Source organism: Centruroides vittatus, unplaced genomic scaffold, assembly GCF_030686945.1.
Source record: "Centruroides vittatus isolate TY-2023 unplaced genomic scaffold, ASM3068694v2 contig_549, whole genome shotgun sequence".
Classification (NCBI taxonomy): Eukaryota; Metazoa; Arthropoda; class Arachnida; order Scorpiones; family Buthidae; genus Centruroides; species Centruroides vittatus.
The window spans coordinates 4,678,091-4,699,751 of NW_027122325.1; the positions used below are offsets into that span (position 1 = coordinate 4,678,091).

Genomic DNA, 21,661 nt, shown 5'->3' on the forward strand with positions numbered 1-21,661 from the left:
ATTATCTCGTATAATAACTATATTTACTTAGTTGGTTAGTTTTAAAATGATTATCCAAAGTAATAGATTCGGTCGTATAGTTACCCACTATTGATATTGGGCTACAGTTCGAATCTGATTGAAACATTCGTAATATTTCATAGTATTTTGGTTCTTTCTCTGAATTATATATAAATCGCTTCTTGTCCTTATTATTTAGTTTCAATTTTTTAAGTCTCTATAACGGCTTATCGTTTTATTTTCCCCCTCCTTCAGCGATAATCAATTCTATTACAGTGATGCTATTATATAACTTACAAGGCATAAGTTATCGCGTGAAAAAATTAAATCCAGCCAAAGTCAAAATTATTATCTAGAATTGTTTAGATGTTTCATTTTCAAATGTCAATAATTATAAATAGAAAGTGATAATTAAAGAATTAATTCAAAATAAAATATTTCCTTCTTTCGGTTTTAGCTATCCTGTTTGAATTAAGTTTAGCTTTATTAAAATTTTACTTATTCATGTATGGTTTTTACGTGATTTTACGTGATTCTGCGTTGCTATTTAGTGAACTAAAATTCTAGACGTTATGATATTATGTAATCATAAATAAACATGTTTTTAATTATTTGAAGACAAAGTCCTTCCGAAAATAAGGAACCACCATTTATTGTGTTCTGGACATTACATTTTTGGCGACTGACCTTTCCTTTGAGGCTACTGGCCGCCAAACATTCCTTTAAAAAACACAAATATAAAGTGATTAAAAATATAAACATTTTTAAAAAGCAGTTACTGGTGATATGCGGACGTCTTCTATTCTTCCATCATACCTTCTTGGGGTCGTTTCGGCTTTTATCTACAACGAAATAGGCGCTGGTAAAATGTAGATGAGAAAAGCTACCCCCTGGTGACGATACTTTAGAAATATTTTTGTAAATCTTCGTCCGATGGCGATAATTATGGTGGTTCCTTATTTTCGGAAGGACTTTGTCTTCAAATAATTAATCATAATTATCGCCATCGGACGAAGATTTACAAACATGTTTTTATTAACATTAAACATTTTTTGTTAAATATAAATAAATAATATATTTAAGGGATTCAGAATCGTTTTGCTATATTTATTATTTTTTAATTAAATTTTTATTGTATTCTTTTATTATTGTTGTTTAATTTCTTAATTAAATTAATTTATTGCATTTTATTGACAATCAACTCTAATTAAAGCTATATGAATTAATAATTAACGAAAGTCCACAATTATCAATTCATCAAAATGCGATTGATAATAGATCTTTTTTTTATTCCATCTCATGAATGCTTTTACATGATAATTAATGGATATGATATTATTATATTTTTATTTGCATTAAATGCACATAAAATGAATATAAAACTATTTTTTATGTTTTCGTAATTATCATTACTGTATACGATAATTATAGAAGTAACGAATCATAAACCTGCAATACATATACAATTGCACCTACACACACACCTACACATCTATACACACACACACACACACATACATATATATATATATATATATATATTTCAGGTTTAATTGCAACATTTATATACATAAACGTATTTGTAATATATTTATTCATGTATATATATATATATATATATATATACTTGTGCAAAAAATACACTGATTAAAAAATATTTTTATGTGTATTGAAGAGTTAAATTAATATTGTTAGTATGTGTAGAAGATATAGACCCAAGCTTAAAAACACTTAACTTACATGAAACTGATATAGCCTATTTATAAGAGAAAAATATTTCATTAATGTTTATATTTATTATACATTTTAGATAAAGATTTCATTTGCTATCTAAAGCATAAAAATCAGCATGTCCAAGATAACAAGTTAATATCTTGTAACGCCTCGAAGAAAATTGGTAGGCTTACGGATGAAAGTCGTTAATCCAAATGCAGTAATTTCTTCTTCATAACTTCTTTATTCGAGTTTATTATCCCTTTTGACTACTTAATTTATTTAGTGATTTATGGTTGTAAATCCGACACTTTTATTATGATTTTGTTCCGGATGGCCTTATTATAGTCTTTCTTCTTTACTTCATTTGTCCCGATGTAATGATGTAATCTCGTGACAATATCTTACATTATAATTTCTCTACCATTTAAAAAAGAAAAGCTGTCCAATTTTCCTATAGAAAAATATATAATTTTCTATACGATTTTAAATTAAGTTCACGAAAAATGAATTTCAAAAAATTTTTGAAAATAAAGTTTACTAATATTTTATTTTAATTACTCTTTCATTTTCATTTAATTTTAGATTTCGGCTTTTTATTTAACATCTTTAAAATCTAGATTTTGAAAGAACTACTTGGGTTTATTATTTTAATTTAAAATTACTTCATTATGGATAACGGTAGATTTAAATTCCTTCTAAGTGTTGCTAATAATGAAATTAGCTAGCGTGTTCATCACGTAATATTTTGATCAGAAAAATTATCCTTAAAATTAAAATGTGACTTAATGCGAACTTCCAATATAAAATACGTTTTAAATGTGATATTTTTGTTCAATATTCTGTCTATTTTCGTTTTCTATTCTTTTATAATTTCTTATTAAACTATTTCATATTATAATTAAAATTTTTATTTATGATTTAATTAATAATGCGTCTTTTTTTGGCCACACATGAATGTACTTTTCCTTCAGAATTTATGTTCTTATTGTTTGCTTTCATAAAGACAAAAACGTTAACGAGTTAATAAAATGCATTTTTTCTTCTTGATGCATAGGTTTTTTTCAACTCACTAATTTATAATTTGTATTTAATGATTTTTTTTTATTGATGAGAAACCGTTTAAGAATAGAAGTAAAATTTAATATTCATTTAAGTAATTTTCAAACATATTATGTATATGTTTTTAGTAAACGCATAAGAATTATTTTCATGAATATTAATATTTAGCAAATAATATTTCAGTGTAGTGCATTCTGTTCTATTCAACTTGCATAACTGAATAGTTAACCGGGCTCCAATAATTATGGCATCCGTGATCGATTACTCTCTCAACAATTGTTATCGCTAAGCAATCTTGTTCAAACAAGCTACGGTGGTTAGTTATGATATTAAACACACGAAATACTTCAGAAATGTTTTAATAGAAAATCATTTCATTGTAATGAATATTTTATTTTCATTATTGAAAATTAGAGATATTATTAAAATAATAATAATTTGTGTATTTTGTAAATATGTAATAAAAACTAAGTTTAATTAATGCATGCTAATGGGTTTTTTTTTACTGCGAAATACATTTAAAGCTTATTTATAAATTATGTTAGGAAGCGTGCATATTGGAATAATTTTCTTTAAAAGTTATAAGGCGTTGTTAAATTATGGGTGATTTTTTAGTCCGACCCTCTCGGGAATAAAAAGTTTAGGAAGTCTCACCCAGATGGGTGTGTGCCGTTCTCTATCGTCCTCCTACAGGACAATTCTCACGCACTATTTTTTGATGAAATGAAAAATTAAAAAAGTGACTTGAAACGATAATTAAATAGATTGATTGGAAAACATATGTGCTCTTATATGGGTCAATTAGAGAAGATGAAAGATTGCGTGGATATGAGAATATCTTACAATAGCTTAATCAAAATTCCTTTAAAATTTTAAGAGAAAGCAAAATGAAAACTTCGTCCTTCAGTTGTCAGTGTAGTGTTGCAGTCATCGTTAATCTTTTTCATTTTTTTATTATTATTATTTTTTTGTTTAGTTAAGATTGCAGACTGGGTCACACCCAGAATTGCCCACGGAGTTCTTTGGGAACGCCGCAGTAAACATAATCTTGAATAGAGGAGTTATTCCCAAATTCTAATATCATATTTTCTTGGCAGGTGTGGGAGTCCAAACAATCCTATCATGATACCAGCGACGTCGACTTTAGGGCTTCGGCCGGTTTCATCTTTTCCAAAAACTTTTTGCTAATCTGACAACTCTCCAGCTGCTGAAATGGAGATATGTGTTGTCCTCTGTCTCTTTATTGTGTCATTATGTTCATCATGGGCAGAAGAGGTCGATGATTTTCGGCTAGTTACCTACGACGGTGAGTTATCTTTACATCTTAATAACGATTGCCGTTTCAAGGACATTAACTTAAAAAGTATTTTAATAATAAAGTGGTATATCAAGGTTTGTATATGATCACGTGTGCTAATAGAAATTACAGAGGAAAAGTGTGTTGATTCAAATCCAATATTTTTTTGACAGCATGAAAAAGTCACTATTATTGACGAAAATATAATTTGATTTGTCACTAAATAAGACAAATCAGATTATTTTTAAAAAATATCCGCTGTGAATTTCCGGTTACGATTAGAGTCAAATCTACTGTGCATTTATAAGACTTATAGTTACTTAAATGATAATGATAAGTGAGAAATATTTTTATGTTAAACACTATAACAAATTTGAAAAAAAAGCTGTAATTTTAATAGATCTTATTTCTTTAAAAATTGCCAAGACCTGCCTATAAGGTTATCCATTAATATTGATATTTAATACGTAAATAATTATCCCTCATACAATTTTCTTATTCCATGTAAATATTTAAAGTAGTAAATAGGTCATATATAGCTTTTATACCACATTTTACATAAATACGTCATATTTACTAGATTTATAACTTTAATTTTTGATACAAGATAGACACAAGATACATAAGGAGGTTTGTAATATTTCACAAAGATAAAAGATTTGATTCAGATAACCAGTAATGGGCCTACGCAGATGTTTTTACGTGTAAAAATAGAACCAGAACATCATTGAAGACTTAAGTGTTGTTAACAGTACGTATGTGGATCTGGAATTTCTGCTTAAACAATATTATCAATATCATCTGAATTGAGGATTTTATCATCTTTTAAAATCAATAACATATTGGCATATGGCCAGCCATGTTTTGTAATTCTGCTGCCGTCGTTATAGTTATACTAATTCCCGAAATATTGTATGGTTTTTTCATCAGATAATTTATAATTTCCGGAAGCATCATACGGAATTTCAAGTAAAATTTGCAAATATTATAATAACAAAAATGTATTTTACATCGAAAAATAATATAATTTAAAAATGTAGGCCACTATTCGATGCTTTGAACGTCTTTTGATATCCAAAACATTTTTTCATCTATCAATGATTATGTAAAATAATCGCCATTATAGAATTATCGAAATAAACGGCTATTTGACACCTGATGATAAATTTTTATTCGTTAATCGAGTTATGGTTCGTTATACTTCGGTCCGAAGCAATCAAAACTTCCGTTTCATAAAGAGAATACGATTTATGACGTAAACGTGCCACGTGATTCCAGCTTTAGCGAATGTTAACAAGACTTATACGCAAACCCGCGAATTTTTTCCGAAATTTGAATTGGAACAGACGAATCTATGCAGAATTTGGAAACGGTTTGAGAAAATTGTGATTGTTTTCTGGAAATAAGAGCTAGAAATAAGCGAATGCCATATACAAAACAGGCGAAGATGGTTGTTAATATATAGATAAAAATGAATCAATATTTTCTCAATATTTCAAAATTAACTCTAAACGGAAATAATTTTTTTGTTTTCAATGCAATATTTAATCAATAACAATATCTAGGTATCACCAGGTGATAAGCTCACGTGTCTCGTGACTTGAAACCTCTTTTTATTCTTTGATCACCATCAGGAAGTACAAGTTGATTATCACGATCCTCACGAAAGACACGAATTTCTCAAATACGTCGTTCTGAAAATGTGTTTGATTATTTCAGTTTGAAATAATTTCTAAATAACTCCAGATCTTCGAGATAAATTTATTCGAACTTTAATTCATAAGTAAATTACCTTTCTTTACGTTCCCTGGATCTTGAATATTTTTAATTTTTTGAGATGATTGCATTAAATTTATCAGGGGACTTCTTCCAGATTACACGTAATAATTATTAACACATAGCTCCTATGAAAAAAAGAAGTAAAAGTAATCCAAATGTTTTTGCTAAAACTTTTCATGAAAATAAAAATAAAAAAAGCGCTAAAATAGATTTATAACATTCATTTTTAAGATAATGTGAATCTGTTGAAAGAACAAACAAGGCATTATTTTACTTTATTTTTTGATTTTTTGCAAAATATAATTTTGCGTCATTATTTATATTACTAAACTAACTGATCAATAAATATTGAAAAGTGTATTTTAATGAAAACAATGCATATACGAGAAAACATGTATGATTAATATAGGAAAATTAAATCAAAAAATAATTAAAACGCGTTATCTAACATTTAATTTTTAAAATTTGAGTTTAAAAGTGTTTTGACCGGAAACAAATTGCAATTCTCCCTAATCTCAATATCACTATTATACTATTACAGTTTTGTCACAACTGTGGTACGAAGTTCTTTGCATTACATATGATCTCGTGAACATTTTAAATAATGAAGATTGAGTGTGACTAAAATATCACATGGAGTCACGCAACCAGCAGTTTTAAGAATGCCAAAAGGAATAATCCAAGCGCATAATAATGTTCTTTCTTGACAGCTCCAGCATCGAGGCGGATATATTTCTGTCTCAGCTTGGATCCGAGACGAAAAATTATCGAAGAAAAAGGTGTAGCCGGTGGTTGTAGATAAGGGGTGGGCTATCTCCTGGATAGTTGAAGTTCTGACTATAAAAATACCTTGCCCCCGGCAACTGTCAAGATAACTGTGTCGGTTGTCTGTCATGGCGCCGCAATGCTCGCTCGACATCGTCCGTTCCTACTGGTTACAAATAATATACAAGACTGCAGAGTTTTTAATTTATGCAGTGCTAATCGTTATTGCGGATTAAAATATTTAACAAGGAAGTTTTTAAGTTATATTTAACTCAATTTGAATTCTTCTGTATTTTTTTAATTGCATTTTTTTAGAGCTTAAAGTATGTATTTTAATCATGTAGGCGGCTTAATTTCACAAATATTAAATTTACAAAAAATAGATTTTCAGTGTATTTCCACAGAAAAATAATTTTTTTTTTTTAATGAATATAAATATGCCTTTAGTATTTACAACTTTAGAGATGAATAGTGTTTGTAGAACATTTTAAATTGTGAAAAATTTGCTTATTTTAAATATACTTAATTCGAAATTTTTGCGTATAATTTTTAAACACAGTAGAAAATAAAATATCATTTTCATAAGACAACCATTTAAAAAACCAGAAAATGCTTTTTAAAAATGTTTCTTCATTTTTGAAGAAGTAACCAAAACAATAATAAAATGTTAAATATGCCCTATTTTGAAAGGACAAAAAGAGAGATTAATTATGTGCCAAGTTTCAAAAAGAAATGAACTGTGCTATTTAGGGTGTGTGATACATGGTAGGTGTCATAACCTATCTGCATGATATCTTAGTTTTTGTATTTGTATACAAATGGCTTAAGAATTCATTTATACGCTGTATTTCACATAGGAAGATTGACAATAGATTACTGCGTAGAAAGAGTGGGTCTTTAAAGTTAAAATTAATATTATTTCTATGTTTACCGAACGCATTAATCTTTATTTACTTTAAGCATTAAGTTTTAAGTTAGACTCCATAAACATTTTTTTTTCAAATAAATTTACATATCAAAGTACAGATTATAAATGTTATCGTTAGTAATATCGTAACCAGATCCGAAAGTAGGGATCTAAGTTAAAATTTAATATGAATCACTATACATTTTAATAAATTTTCACTTTTAATATCTATATAATGGATTATAACAAGCAAATAAATTACTCGGTAGTTAATTTCACAATTAAATTAGTTTTCATATACTTAGCATATTTATTAACTTTTTATTTTGAAGGGAGGTCTGACTCCCTGGGTTCTTCAAGATTGCGGCAATGATCATTATGATGTATATAAACCTATACATTAGTAACTATAATGAATTATTTTAATAAGTTTTAATTGAATATAATTTATTTATTAAAGTTATGCATAAAATCGGAAAATGATTTTAATTAATTAAATTACTACATATATATAATTCTAGAGAATGTATTATAGTTTTAAAAAACTAATGATTATTATTATTATTATTATTATTATTATTATTATTATTAGATCTTCGTAACAGTATTGATAGGTTTACTCAATCTGAAGTTGGGTCATATACTGAGCTTCTTTTTGATGTCCCGCGTTATCAACTAATTGTAGGCGCCAGGTAAAAACATTAAATGTATTATAAACGTGTGAAAAATTAATATTTTTATAATATAAAAACTAATTTATAAGAATATTTTCAGAGATTATTTATTCAGGCTAAGTTTAGAAGGATTACGAAAATTGGAAGAAGCACATTGGCCTGCTGCAGAATCAACAGTCACAACTTGTAAATTAAAAGGAAAAACAAAAGTAATATTATAAAGTATTTTATATAATTATAAATTATTGATTAAATTGTTCTAATTTCATTAATTAAATATTTAGGAGGAATGCCAGAACTTTATTCGTGTCCTATTATATTTCAATAATAAAATTTTTACTTGTGGGACTAATGCATTTTCACCAGAATGTACATGGAGAGATGTAAGTTAATTTTAATATATAATTCTAAATATTTAAATAATATAATAAAACTCCTATTTTAGCATATATTTTTCAAAATATTAAGTGAAGCAAGCTGAAAATTCAGAAAAATACGGAATTGAGCAAACAAAACACTTTTCACAGAAATTACAATTTTTATTATTATTTTATGCAAGTTTTTTTAAGAATAAAAAAATAAACGTTTATGAGAGATTTCCGTTTCACATAAATCTTTATGTATATGTATTTACAGGAAACCCATGCATAAGCCATTTTCTCATCATTTATCTAAGATCCTTGTAATCAGGGATCTAAAGTTAATTTAATTATATTTTTTAATCAAGTAACCGTTTTTATTTGTAGAATTTTTTATTGTAAAAGAAATAAACTGAAGAATTGAAGTTTAACTCAAAATTTACTCCTTTATGAAAAAAATAAAAATCACGTATATACTATGATTAATGCTTCTTGTCCTTTGTTATAAATATTATAGAAAACATTTACGAGAACTTTGCTTTTATTTAAGGACTTGTTATACCAAAGAGAAGTGCTCATAAAAACTTCAGATGTTTATTGTAACAAAACAGATTTGTGTTACAATAAACATCTGAATAATGATTGTTGTCCTCTAGTTTTTATGAGCATTTCTCTTTGGTATAACAAGTCCTTAAATAAAAGTTAAAGTTCTCATAAACGTTTTCTATAATATCACATATATATTGTTTATTTGACTTATAAACACAAATGATTTGTAAATAATGAAAATTTATATCTATAAATATAGTATTTTTGTTTAATTAAGATTTAATAAAAAACAGCATATTATAGAAAATTACAACCAATTGTAAAATCAATAACATCACGTGTACAGTAATAACTTGATTTTAACACATCATTTGACAATGACTAATACTTGATGGTACTGTATTTAAATTTTCCTTGTTAGTTATTAAAATTTATAAAAAAATCTATTGATTGCGGTAAAGACTGTGTAATATAAGTACAATAAATAAATAATTGGAAAGAGTTTTCTATATTGAACTACATGTTCAAAATATAATTGGAGATTATAGATGAAATTTTAATATTATTTTTATTAGTTTTAATTTAGGTTAAAAATAAAAGATTTAAAATCATGAAAAACATAAAATTAAAATTTCATTGTATATAAAATATAGACTTAATTCTAGATGTATTCGATTTAATTATAGAAAAAATAAATTTTTTAATTTTAAATAAATTTAAAATTGAAAATTAAATATGATTTTCTTATCTCAATGCAGATTACAGCTATTAATTCAGTGACTCAATGGGTAACAGGAATTGGAAAATGTCCCTACAGCCCAAATTATAACAGTACAGCTCTAATGACATCTCAGGGTAGTTATTACATTGCATCACCATTAGATTTTTCAGCACAAGATTATGCAATATATAGAATAATGGGCAAAGGACCCTATCTACGAACTGTGCAATATGATCCAAAATGGTTAAATAGTAAGTTTTATAAATATATATATATATATAAATTTAAATGATTTAGATCTTCAAATAAATATTAATTAAAACTTTTATAGTTATTAAAAGAATAATGAAGTAACTCAATGTTAGTCAACCATAGATTCAGAACCAATGTTCCCTCTAATTTTTTTGTAGATGAGTGGAACATGTACTTCTAAGAGCAAAAATATTTTTGCTGAGCAGATTCTGAGCAAAAAATTTTTCTGAGCATATATATATGTATAAAATCTTATTTTTTCCTATAAAAATTAAAATAATTAAGTATAAAGTAGAGATTAAAATTCATTTTAAAACATACTTCCATACAAAATATTTTTTGTCAATGATTTAATGTACTTAATTGAGATATACGTAGCAATAATCATGTTGCAGACAGAGTGAGAAATACGTAAGCAACAATTCAAATCAGTGCGCACGCTTGCCTGCGCGGCGCACAAATTCTTGTGCGCGGCAACAATTTGAGCAGTGTGCGGCTGCACAGCTTAGAGGGAACATTGTTCAGAACTTAAGGGTTTTTTAGTAACTGTTTGGTAAATTTGTTTGAAACATCCATAGGATATGATTTATATCTTTAAAAGTTAATCTAATTATTAATAGCTTTGACACACTGCCAATATTATTCAAGGATGTAATTTATTACAGTCATACAGAAAATTTATGCTAAATTTTCATATTTAATATTTTGATATTTGATAACTGAGAATGGGAAAATTTTTTGAGGTTTTTGCATTGTTATAAGAAATTTTCCAATTTTATAAAACTAGAACTTTGAATAAAATTCCATTGTCAGTTAAAAGATGTGTACAGTACTTCATACATTACCAACAGTTTGCTTTTTTTTTTTTTTGACATTTTATTTGAAATATGGATGAGGACTAAGTACTCCCAATGTAGACACTTTAAAAGCTTTTAATAAAATTATTTAAAGATTTTTGAGAAACAATGATCAACATATTAAACTTCATATTGTGATTACATAAAAATAAGAACAATGATTTTACTTTTATAATATCTAAAGAAGTAGTTTTCAAAATTTTAAAGAAAGTTTGATATAAATTTCTGATTTTGATTCATGAAAACTAAAACCTTACAGTTCAATTAATCTGGTAAGTATTAAAATGTAAAAGAAAGAAAGGGAGTGAAAGAGAATTCTTGAAAATTTTTAGAAACAAGAAGAAGGAAGAGATGGCAAAGCTTTCTTTTGGCAAATGGCAAAATTTCTTTTTGAACTGTTGACTTTACATGCCAATATACTTGTCAAACTGAATCAAGAATTTTCATAATTTTTTCTAGACATGTATAACTGATTATTTTCAATAGAACTAGATTGTATTACAAGTATATTGTCAACCACACCATTAATTCATGCAAAAACTATTGTTTTTACACTTGTTTCTTATTTAAATTGCATTTAACTTTATAAAAATGCTACATTTTATTTTAACCATGATCTCTAAGTATTGTGTAATAGTTTGACTTGATAACATGAATAATTCATGGATCATGAAAGATTGAGCTGTTCTAATATAAACAAAAAACTTTGAGTGATTTATGTTTATTATATTAAAGTACTAACTTACAAATTTATTACTTTATCATTATATCTGGTAAAACTTTACATGATTCATTTACATATTTGTGTAAGTGAATTATCAAATGAAATTTATATGTATATACTTTAATATGTATATAATTCTATATATATAAATAGATTTGCCTGAAAAATAGAATATAGGTAATATAATTTAATATATGTTAATACTGAAGAATATGCAACTTTATTTTAAAATAATCTAGGTGTCAGTAATATTTATAAAATAATCTTTAAGTCGTTAATTAAAAATCAATTCTTAATTATAACTATTTTATTACAGAACCAAATTTTGTAGCATCTTTTGAAATAGGAAACTTCACATACTTTTTCTTTAGAGAACCAGCAGTAGAATTTATTAACTGTGGAAAGGTAATAAATATATGAAATGTTTATTTGATTATTCATATTTTAAATATTATTTCTGAATTTGAGATATTAACATTAATATCTAATCTTAAATTCAGAAATAAAATTTAATAATAAATAATAGATAACAGCAGTGGTACTTGCAGACTACAAAAAAGGGAGCACAAGTTATAAAAAAGGGCATTGTACACACATTGTATAAAATATACAGTATATATATATATATGTGTGTGTTGTGTGTGTGTGTGTGTGTGTGTGTGTGTGTACTGTATATATATCCGTCCAGAACAAATTTTCAGTATTTTCATTTTAATTTTGTTATCAGTGAAAAAGTTTTTTGTGATAAAAATGAATAACTAATTTAAAAATAAAATTGAAACCTTACAGCTCCCTTGGGATTAGGAAATGGACAACCTGATGACAAAAGGGAGCACATGCCTCAATGTATAGGCATCCTTGGATAGCAAACTATCTCATGTAGCTCAGTATTAAAAATTTTCTAATGAAAAGATTTAAAGGATTAATATGAGGGTATATTATCAGATCTTAAAAGGAGGAAACCACTAGATATATTTGACTTAACTGAATAATAAAGCTGTTATAAAAAATTTGCCACCAAACAACAGCCAATGTTAGCTTATTAAGCATGTTTAAATTGCATTATTTTAAAACATCAAGCTGTACTTATGCTGCTCATGGCAGTTGCTGTAAATATAATTCACCATTTTCTCTATCATGTTTTGATTGGGAGTGCATAATTTACTTTTTACTTATTTTGTAATGGTATATTCCAGGAGGAAACTTAACTAGTATGCATACATTATCTTCTTACGTCACTCTCACATTTTTTGATGATTATTTATGTTAGACTTGAATTTAAATTGAGCAAGATATTCTGGAATATAACCCTGAAGTAAATTAAGAAATTAAGAAAACTAAGAAATATAATATTGAATGTTTTATGATGATAAAAATTTTGTAAGATCTCCTAATTTCTATTTCATTGCATTCTTTACTATTATATATTAATTTGTTTTTATATTGTTTTTAGTGTATTAAAAATAGAAAATTCAGTGACCAGAAACTATTCAAAGAAAATAAAATATTATCTGAAGTAATGTCAATCTTTTAGAGATTAGACAAATAGGCTATACTCTTTATGCCTAGAAAGCTAAAGATATTTGAGGCAATAGTCAAGGACAAGGAGAATTTAACTATTTTATGCTTTTCATATTCCATTTCTTATTACAATTAAATTTTCTTCACAAGATGATCTTATTTATCAGTTCAAACAGATAACAACTATTGTATTTGATTAAGATGTATATATTTTTTAATGGATATTTTTAAATGATTAGAATATTAGAGAATGATTAATATGTGGAAAATTATACAACAAGACAACTTTTTATTATTATGAATTTTTCTGTAAACTTAAAAAATGTTAGCATTCAGCAAACTAGAAATACGCTTAAATATCAAACCAAAATCATAATTAATAAATATTATATTAATGATTTATATATTTTTTTAATAAAAAATATACTTTAATTGAACTTGTTATAATTAATATGTATTATATTTGCTCTTGCAGATTATTTATTCTAGAATTGCACGAATTTGTACAAATGATCAAGGTGGTCAGTATATGTTAAAAGATAAATGGACTACGTTTCTTAAAGCACAACTTAACTGTTCTATACCTGGCAATTATCCATTTTATTATAATGAAATTCAAAGTGTTTACTATTTAGAAAGAGAACAAATGATATATGCCACATTTAATACACCAGAGTAAGTAGGAATAAATTAATTTATAAAAAAATTATATTAATGTTTCAAATTTAACTTAATACTATAACTATTTAACTAGTTTAACTATAAGATATAAATGTAATTTATATTTTTATAAAAATATATTAATAGAACATTAATTTTTTCCATTAAAATTAATAAAATATTTTGATTTACTAAACACAAGTCTGTGAAGTAAGTTAGTCATAATAATTAATTTTTTCATTGTAAGAAAGAAACAGTAACAAAACATCTATTAATTATTATTAATTTTTAAAAATTTCTGTTAATAAATTATATATTTCAATCATACATTATATTAGGTGAAGCAATTTAAAATCTTATAAATTATTTTACTCATTTTATTTTACTCATCTTATGAATTATTTTATTCATTTTTTTTCCGTAGAATAATTCATAAGATTTTAAATTGCTTAACAGATTAACAATTACAGAATTTAAGTTGTAAATTTACAAATTTAAAAAAATATTTTTTAAGTTATAATATATACAATAATTTTTTAAGAATACAGACTTTAATTAAAAGAAAAATAATAAAATATTGATTATTGTTTGATCCTAAAATTAGTTTAAGTAATTTATTACTCAGCTTTTTGTTTATATACTTATCATTTCATAAAATGTAAATGTTTAACTAATTAAATTTCTGAATCTAGTTTGTAAATATTTAGAAATTACAGAGAAGTTTTAAACAGATCATTGTTAAGAAAATATGCAAAATCAAAAAATTTGTTAAATTATAGAATACAGATGCTTTCATATTTAAAGCTTTTTCAAGTGACATTCTACAATAACCAAAAACAAAAAAAGAATTATATCTTTGTTTACAGTAAGCAAAAGTTTAACATTTTCAACTTGTTATTTATTCATGTCTTTCCTTTCATAAGGCTATATTTAAAAGAACTTATGGTCCATTCTGGGTCTAAAATATTCCTCTTATTCAATATAATGGCATAATTAATTATAGAACTATTATTAATCATATGTTGTTAACACATTAAAAGGAGCACAAACATATTTTTATAATGGATAGTGTGCTAGAAAACTATTGAAGATACAGTATAAACTATGATTGAATAAGATAATGTGGACTGATACATCCACATACCTATCTCATACATGGGCATCCACAGAAAATTTTCTAGGGGGCAAAACTTGGAGACAAATAATTAAATCAATAAATTTTTATATAATTATTTAATTTTTTTCAGGAGTAGATTATAGAATGCAGTATTGCATCAAAGCATTCAGTGGTCAAGAGTGTAAGATTACATATCTCAATCAGTTTTATGATTATAATCTGTGGATTTTTTACTCAATCTCAGTGAAAGGCAAGTGCCCTGTTTGCCTCTCTCTGCAAATGCCCATGTTCAGATAACTGAAAATCAGATAAAACAGACAATCACAGCCATTTCAGATTAAAATTATGAATATGAAAGATTTATATAGTGTATCACTTTTAAGCCTCTTTTTATACCTTAGTGAATTTATTCACATATAAGAACAATTTTTACATCATTTATTGTACATCTAATATATACAATAAGAATAAAAATGTGTATTATTGTAGTTGTTTTAATATGAAAGGTTTGTTTCACATTGAAGTTAAATAATAAAATATAACAGAAACATAATTTTGTAATATGTGTTATCATTTTAAACTTTCTTTTATGAATTAAGTATATGAAAAGTAGTGCATTCACTTACAGGTTTGTCTCAGATAATTGGAGATCCTACTATAGTTTTAAATCATAACTATATTTCTAATTAAGCCCTATTGAAATTATAAAACTGTAGACAAGCAGTCACTTTGTCTCCTACAGGAAAAATTTAAATACTTTGACACAAGTGATTAAAAATAGTATTTTCTAAATTATTTGATTCTTTTCAATTGTTAGGACAACTGATAATTGATGAATTAACTTATTTATTACTGATTTAATTTTTTTGTATTTCTTAATATATCATTACTGATTTCTTTGATTGTGTTTAAATTTTTATGTTCTAATTTTTGTTTTGTTTTGGAATATCATTTAAAAAGCCTTATAATAAAAATATATAAATTTTGCTTCCTTTTATATATTTTCATTAACTCAATCTATTTAAAACTTTATTGTATTTATTGCATAGTGTACATATTATCTTTACTTGTATTCAGAAATTATGTTTTTATTTTTTTAAACTGGGAATACATATATTTTAATAATCTGAGAGTTTTCTCAAACAAGAAAAATCCATGTTTCTTTTCTTATGATAAAACATTGTTTTAATTGATAAATCTTTACACATTGTATATACTTTCTGCATTCATTAATTTAATTACAATAAGATTTTTATCAAATGAAAAGATATTATAGCTAACTCCACAATATAAAATATATTTCTGGTAACAATTCTTCATAAATATCTTCCTCACTATAGTTATCACTATAATGTTGTTTTAACTTTATAGATTAAATAATAATTGTTCAAATCAAATTCTAATAATCCTAAATAATAATTACCATAATCTTTAAAACAGAATGATGACTTTTGGACAGTTATTTTTTGAATACAGTACACAAAAAATATTTCTTAATTAATAAGCAGTTACATTGTTAATTTTGTAAGACAATAAGTAATTGAGTTCGTTTTTAATTAAATTCTTTACACTTTGTTTATAAAACTTAAAAACAAAAATTATAAATTGCATATTATGAAAATTTTACTTAAAATTAATTAAACTGTATTTTATAGTAATAGCATATATGGATCTGCAGTTTGTTCTTTCAACATGTCATCTATTCATAATTCTTTCAATGGACCTTTTAAACATCAAACAAATCCTAAATCAACATGGGAGAAACATCCAAATTCTCATAAGCATTTTCAGGTAATATTTAAAATAAGACAAAATTTAATGTTTAATATAATTTATATGCTCTAAAGTTGATCTGTATGATATTACATTTCACATAGTTTTGACTTTACATAGTCAAATGCAACTGTATTTCATTTACATGATAAAAAATTTGATTTTGCAAATATGAAATTATTTTTAGCATTATACATTAAATAAGACACTTATTAATAATAATGACATCTAAATGCATTTTTGAATAAGCTTACAATATATTTTTCCAATAATTATAATGATAATGACATGCTTATTAATTTTGTTAGTGACTATTTAATTTGTGTTTAACTACTACCAAAAAAATATTCTGGTTTATTGGTGCTAAAGTAGCTTTATATTCTTAACATCCCTGTTGTTTTAGTTGTGATAGTTGTTAATGCTTCAGTTTTAATTTAATAATTATTGATAACAATTTTACTAATACTTGTTATTTATGGTTGAAATTTTATTCAAATTTAGAAATTTATTATAATATTTTTTCAGTCTGAATTTGATGAATGATAGAAAATTAAAATTTTATAAATGTAATTACTAACCAAAGTATATCTAAATTCAGTGCCATTTCTTTTAATTTTATTATTATATTATAAATAGTTTATCTTAAATAAAGCCAATATATTTATCTTCAGTATCAATCTCTCTATATTATGATATTAAAGTATTGTTATCTCTGTGGTACACCCAGAGGGGAGCCAAGGGGCCTGGAACCCTCCAAAAAAAGAGGGGAAAACTTGAAAATTTTCCTAAAAACTTTTCCTAATTAAACTTCATTTTTTAATGTGTTGTGTTGTCTATTTCTATATTACTTACAAATTAGTAGTCATTTAAGGTGGAAATTTTATTGAATTTGCATCAAAAGATTTTTTTTATCTGTCCAACTAGGCTTCCCAAAGATTACTCAGTGACACTCTCAGGATTTAATCTGATGCATATTTTAGTCAAATAACAAATACTATATATTTATTGAATTATTGTTTGTCATACCTAAATTTATGACTAAATCAAATTTTGTAATTAATAAAATTTATTAATTATAAAATTTGACTTAGCAATTTGTTTTATTTGGATATACCAAATGATGTAAATTTGAAAATAATGGCAAGTTTTTTAGGAATTTACCTCACAACATAAATAAAAATTATATAAAGAAAGATGGAAACCTTATTCTTTATAATATTGTAATATTGAAGTACTGTTATCTGTCATATAAATTGAGAGATGAGTGTATTATAGATGAGAGATGTTATTTGATATTTACTTAAATACAGATTTTTAATGAATATTATTATTTTAGTTAAAACTTGCATAATTTTTTAATAAGTTAAATTATGAAACTTAAAATCTTGTTTATTTTTCTAATTTCAGTGTAATGTGCAAAGTGATCCTCAACATTTACTAGATTCTGAAAGATTTCAATTAATGGATCAAGCTGTACAGTCAAGTACAATTAAGCCACTTTTTTCATCAGAATTAGAAAGGTCTGTTCTTAAGTATCCATAAAATGATGTTTTGTATGAATGAATTCACATAATAATTAGTAAATATTAATGATAATTAGAAATCAAATACATATCATTCAAAAAATGATTTTCAAAATCATTTAAATAATCAAAATAATTTTCAAGTCAATTTTTTAAAATTATAAAAATGTAAATTAATTAAGAATCAAATTTGGAATAAATTTAGTAAGTTAAATTACAAATATTAAAATGGAATATCTAGTTTTTTTACAATAAAAAATGAACAAACTTTATAATATTTTCAAGAAATTTTCATTCAGTTGTAGCATACTTAGTTTGAAAGTTTATTTAGACAAATTTAAAAAGATGGTTTAAGGAAAGTGTACCATACTTCTCAATATTAAAGTGAATGAAAAATGGATCGTTAACAAATAGCGTAATATAAATATAACAATGTAACCTATAAATTACCACTGTTGCCTGTCTGTCTGTCTTTCTTAATCTTGAGAATGGAGTTAGATAGTTTGAATTCTGACACAGATATAGAAACCTTAGGAACAGGATCCCCCAATTAACTATATATGAACTTCCAATACAAACCGGAAGTCATGTTATTTCAATTCAAAAATTTTTCCCTGAAAGGTGTTAGATAGATGACCAACATGACTCTATTTTAACAGGAAAGCCACTACTAATTTGAGGTGAAGATCATATATTTTAAATTAAATAAATTAAAAATATGATTAAAAATTACAGCTTGGCATTGTGACAAAGTCACAATAAATAATTGCTCATTTTTCTTTTATAAAAGTGTATTAATACATTTTTATAAAATTATACTACAAAACATAGTTACACATTTATTACATGATAATGACATTTCAGATTACCAAACTTTTTTAGTAAAGATACTAAGGCATTATAATTAGACAGTAGTATTTATCTTTCACCCTAACAAAAATGTATTACATTTCCATTCTTTATGTTTTCATTATGCAATCAAAAATAAAGAAAGATAATAATAATAATAAAATAATGCATTATTTTATTGAGCATAGCACTACCAATCCATAATAATAGTTAAAAAAAAATTGTGGAAAATATAGAATTATTATTCATTTGGAAATTATAAATGTTTTTTGCAATTTAATAAGCTACATTAGCTACAAAATCATAGCATGATCAACTCATTGGTCAGACTTGATTTAAGAAGTGTTTTATAGCTTGTATCTGTCTACTATTACTACTATAATTCTTGATAATTACACTTTGTCTGATAATTTGATCGATTTTATGTATAAAATTGATCCTCAAAAATTAGGTATCACTCTCCAAAGTGATGCAAAGAAGTATTTTGGTACAATAAATTCACATTTTTTTCACTTAAAGAAGTATACAGATTTTTATCACCAAAAATATCTGCATTGCTTAGTTAACTTTAATTAATCTATTATAAATAAAAGTTTTGAATGCATGTCAGTTTGTTATAATCATAATACAATACATTCATTAGCTTGTATTATTATCTAAAGAAACTTTGAAACTAATGAAGATATCTTCCTAAAAGTTGATCTTGTTTTAATTTTTATCTCTCTGTACTTATTTATTCTGTTTTAATATAAAGTATTTTGCTTTGTAAAGTTTTATATTTAATATAATGTGTATGCTATAGAATTTTTTAAAATGTATTTATTTAAAAACATTTTTTTCTTATTTAACCTTTTTGAATTGTTTGATTATTTTTGAATGTATATAATTTACAGAAACCATACTATTAAAGATGGAAATGTTAGTTTGAATTAACTTTTAAACATGTTTTTTTATATTTACATGTTTAAATAACATTCCTGTTATAATTACACATATTGAAAGTTTAATAAATGTATTAATATAAATTTATAAACTACTGATACTGAGTTAGGTTTGAAAACTATAAATTAATTTTTATATGGAATTTAACGTTTTTAAAAATAGTATTTAATAAACTAAACATACATTTTTGGTAATTTAAATTTCATTTCTGTTTTGTTTCGATAGTACATAATAATTTTCGATTTACTAAATTGTTATTTCAGATTAAGCCATATCGTTGTAGATGTTGTTCCAACTAAACATCATGATGGTATTCATGTAATTTTTGTGGCCAATATTGAAGGGATAATAAAAAAGTTAGTAGTAGTTCCAAATACACAAGAGGCTTGTTTAGTGGAAAAAATACAATTATTTCCAAAAAATCATCGTCAGCATATTTATGTGCTGAAACTCTTAAGAGACACTGTAAGCAAAAATTAATTTTTATTATTATATTAATTCATTAAATATTAGTTTTAAAATTTTAAATGTTTTAGATCTACATTAGTATGTACTTAATTACAGAGTTCATTATATATTGGTACTGATAATGCTGTATTAAGAATACCACTTCATAGATGTGAACGATTTCGAACAAGGAGGTAAAATTTTTTAATAAATGCTATTAGACACAGAATATATTTAATTCCTACTCTATAAATAAATTTCATATTTCAGTGAATGTCTCAATGCTATGGATCCTTATTGTGGATGGAATGAATATCAGCTGGCTTGTACAACTGCACCAAATCGTAATCCTCTCAGTGCATTTTGGGAACAAGATGCTACAACATGTCCACGAATAAATAGACCTGGTAAAAAGAAATAAGTTTTTAATTAAATTAAGCTTAATAATTGAAAGATGAAATACAACATTAGTATTATGTATTAAGAAAAATAATTTGCATTGATTTTATTTATTAACTCAAACAAAATCAATATAAAAGCCAAGTTTGATCAAAGCCCTACTTTTGGAATCAAACTGATCAAAGTTTGATTCCAAAAGTAGGCTATATGCATCCCTAGTTTCCCTGGTCCTATAGTTACATCACTAGTCTAAAGTAGTCATATATTTTTGTTTATAGCCCTGTACAAATGATGAGAAATGAATAAATGCTTTTATTAAGTTATTAGCTAATTATAGATTAGTGTGGAAGTTGATAGTAGGCCTAATGTTTCTTTCCTAACTGATATCATAAACTATACTACAATAATTATTATGCCTTTTTGTCCTTTCTAATGCTATTTAAAATTTATTTTGTATACTAGTACATTATTTCTGATCTGTAAGACTAAATATCTGCATCCATAATTTTCCAGTATAATATGTACTAGTATACTACAATAAATTTCAGTGTGACTAGAACTTACCTGTGGTCAATTGTTATTTTTGGTTCATTTTGACACTTCACATTGCACTGATGTAAGGATGATTCAACACACTGAGACACTTAAAAAAAAAAATTTGTGTTTTTATCAGGAAATGATTTGTTGCATACATTACAGTAGTGAATTTTTTAATCTGTTTTATGTCTTGGATACAAATTTCTATACATACATTCTTAGCAATTCAGCATT

At 25.0% G+C, this 21,661-nt stretch overlaps 1 protein-coding gene across 8 annotated transcripts in view; it reads left to right on the forward strand.

Annotated features, from left to right (window-relative positions):
• The window catches only part of LOC136978714 (semaphorin 5c-like), a 138,595-nt gene that overhangs the window by 112,409 nt on the left and 4,525 nt on the right, over positions 1-21,661 (forward strand). For all 8 annotated transcript variants that reach the window (XM_067274501.1, XM_067274497.1, XM_067274499.1 and 5 more), the window contains 12 exons: positions 3,873-4,081; positions 8,116-8,215; positions 8,298-8,406; positions 8,482-8,580; positions 9,864-10,077; positions 11,976-12,064; positions 13,656-13,855; positions 16,613-16,748; positions 18,138-18,250; positions 20,308-20,509; positions 20,609-20,685; positions 20,762-20,898. In XM_067274501.1, coding sequence (XP_067130602.1) covers positions 3,988-4,081; positions 8,116-8,215; positions 8,298-8,406; positions 8,482-8,580; positions 9,864-10,077; positions 11,976-12,064; positions 13,656-13,855; positions 16,613-16,748; positions 18,138-18,250; positions 20,308-20,509; positions 20,609-20,685; positions 20,762-20,898 — 1,570 coding nt within the window. In that variant the 5' untranslated portion in view covers positions 3,873-3,987. The remainder of the gene's footprint in view (positions 1-3,872; positions 4,082-8,115; positions 8,216-8,297; positions 8,407-8,481; positions 8,581-9,863; positions 10,078-11,975; positions 12,065-13,655; positions 13,856-16,612; positions 16,749-18,137; positions 18,251-20,307; positions 20,510-20,608; positions 20,686-20,761; positions 20,899-21,661) is intronic.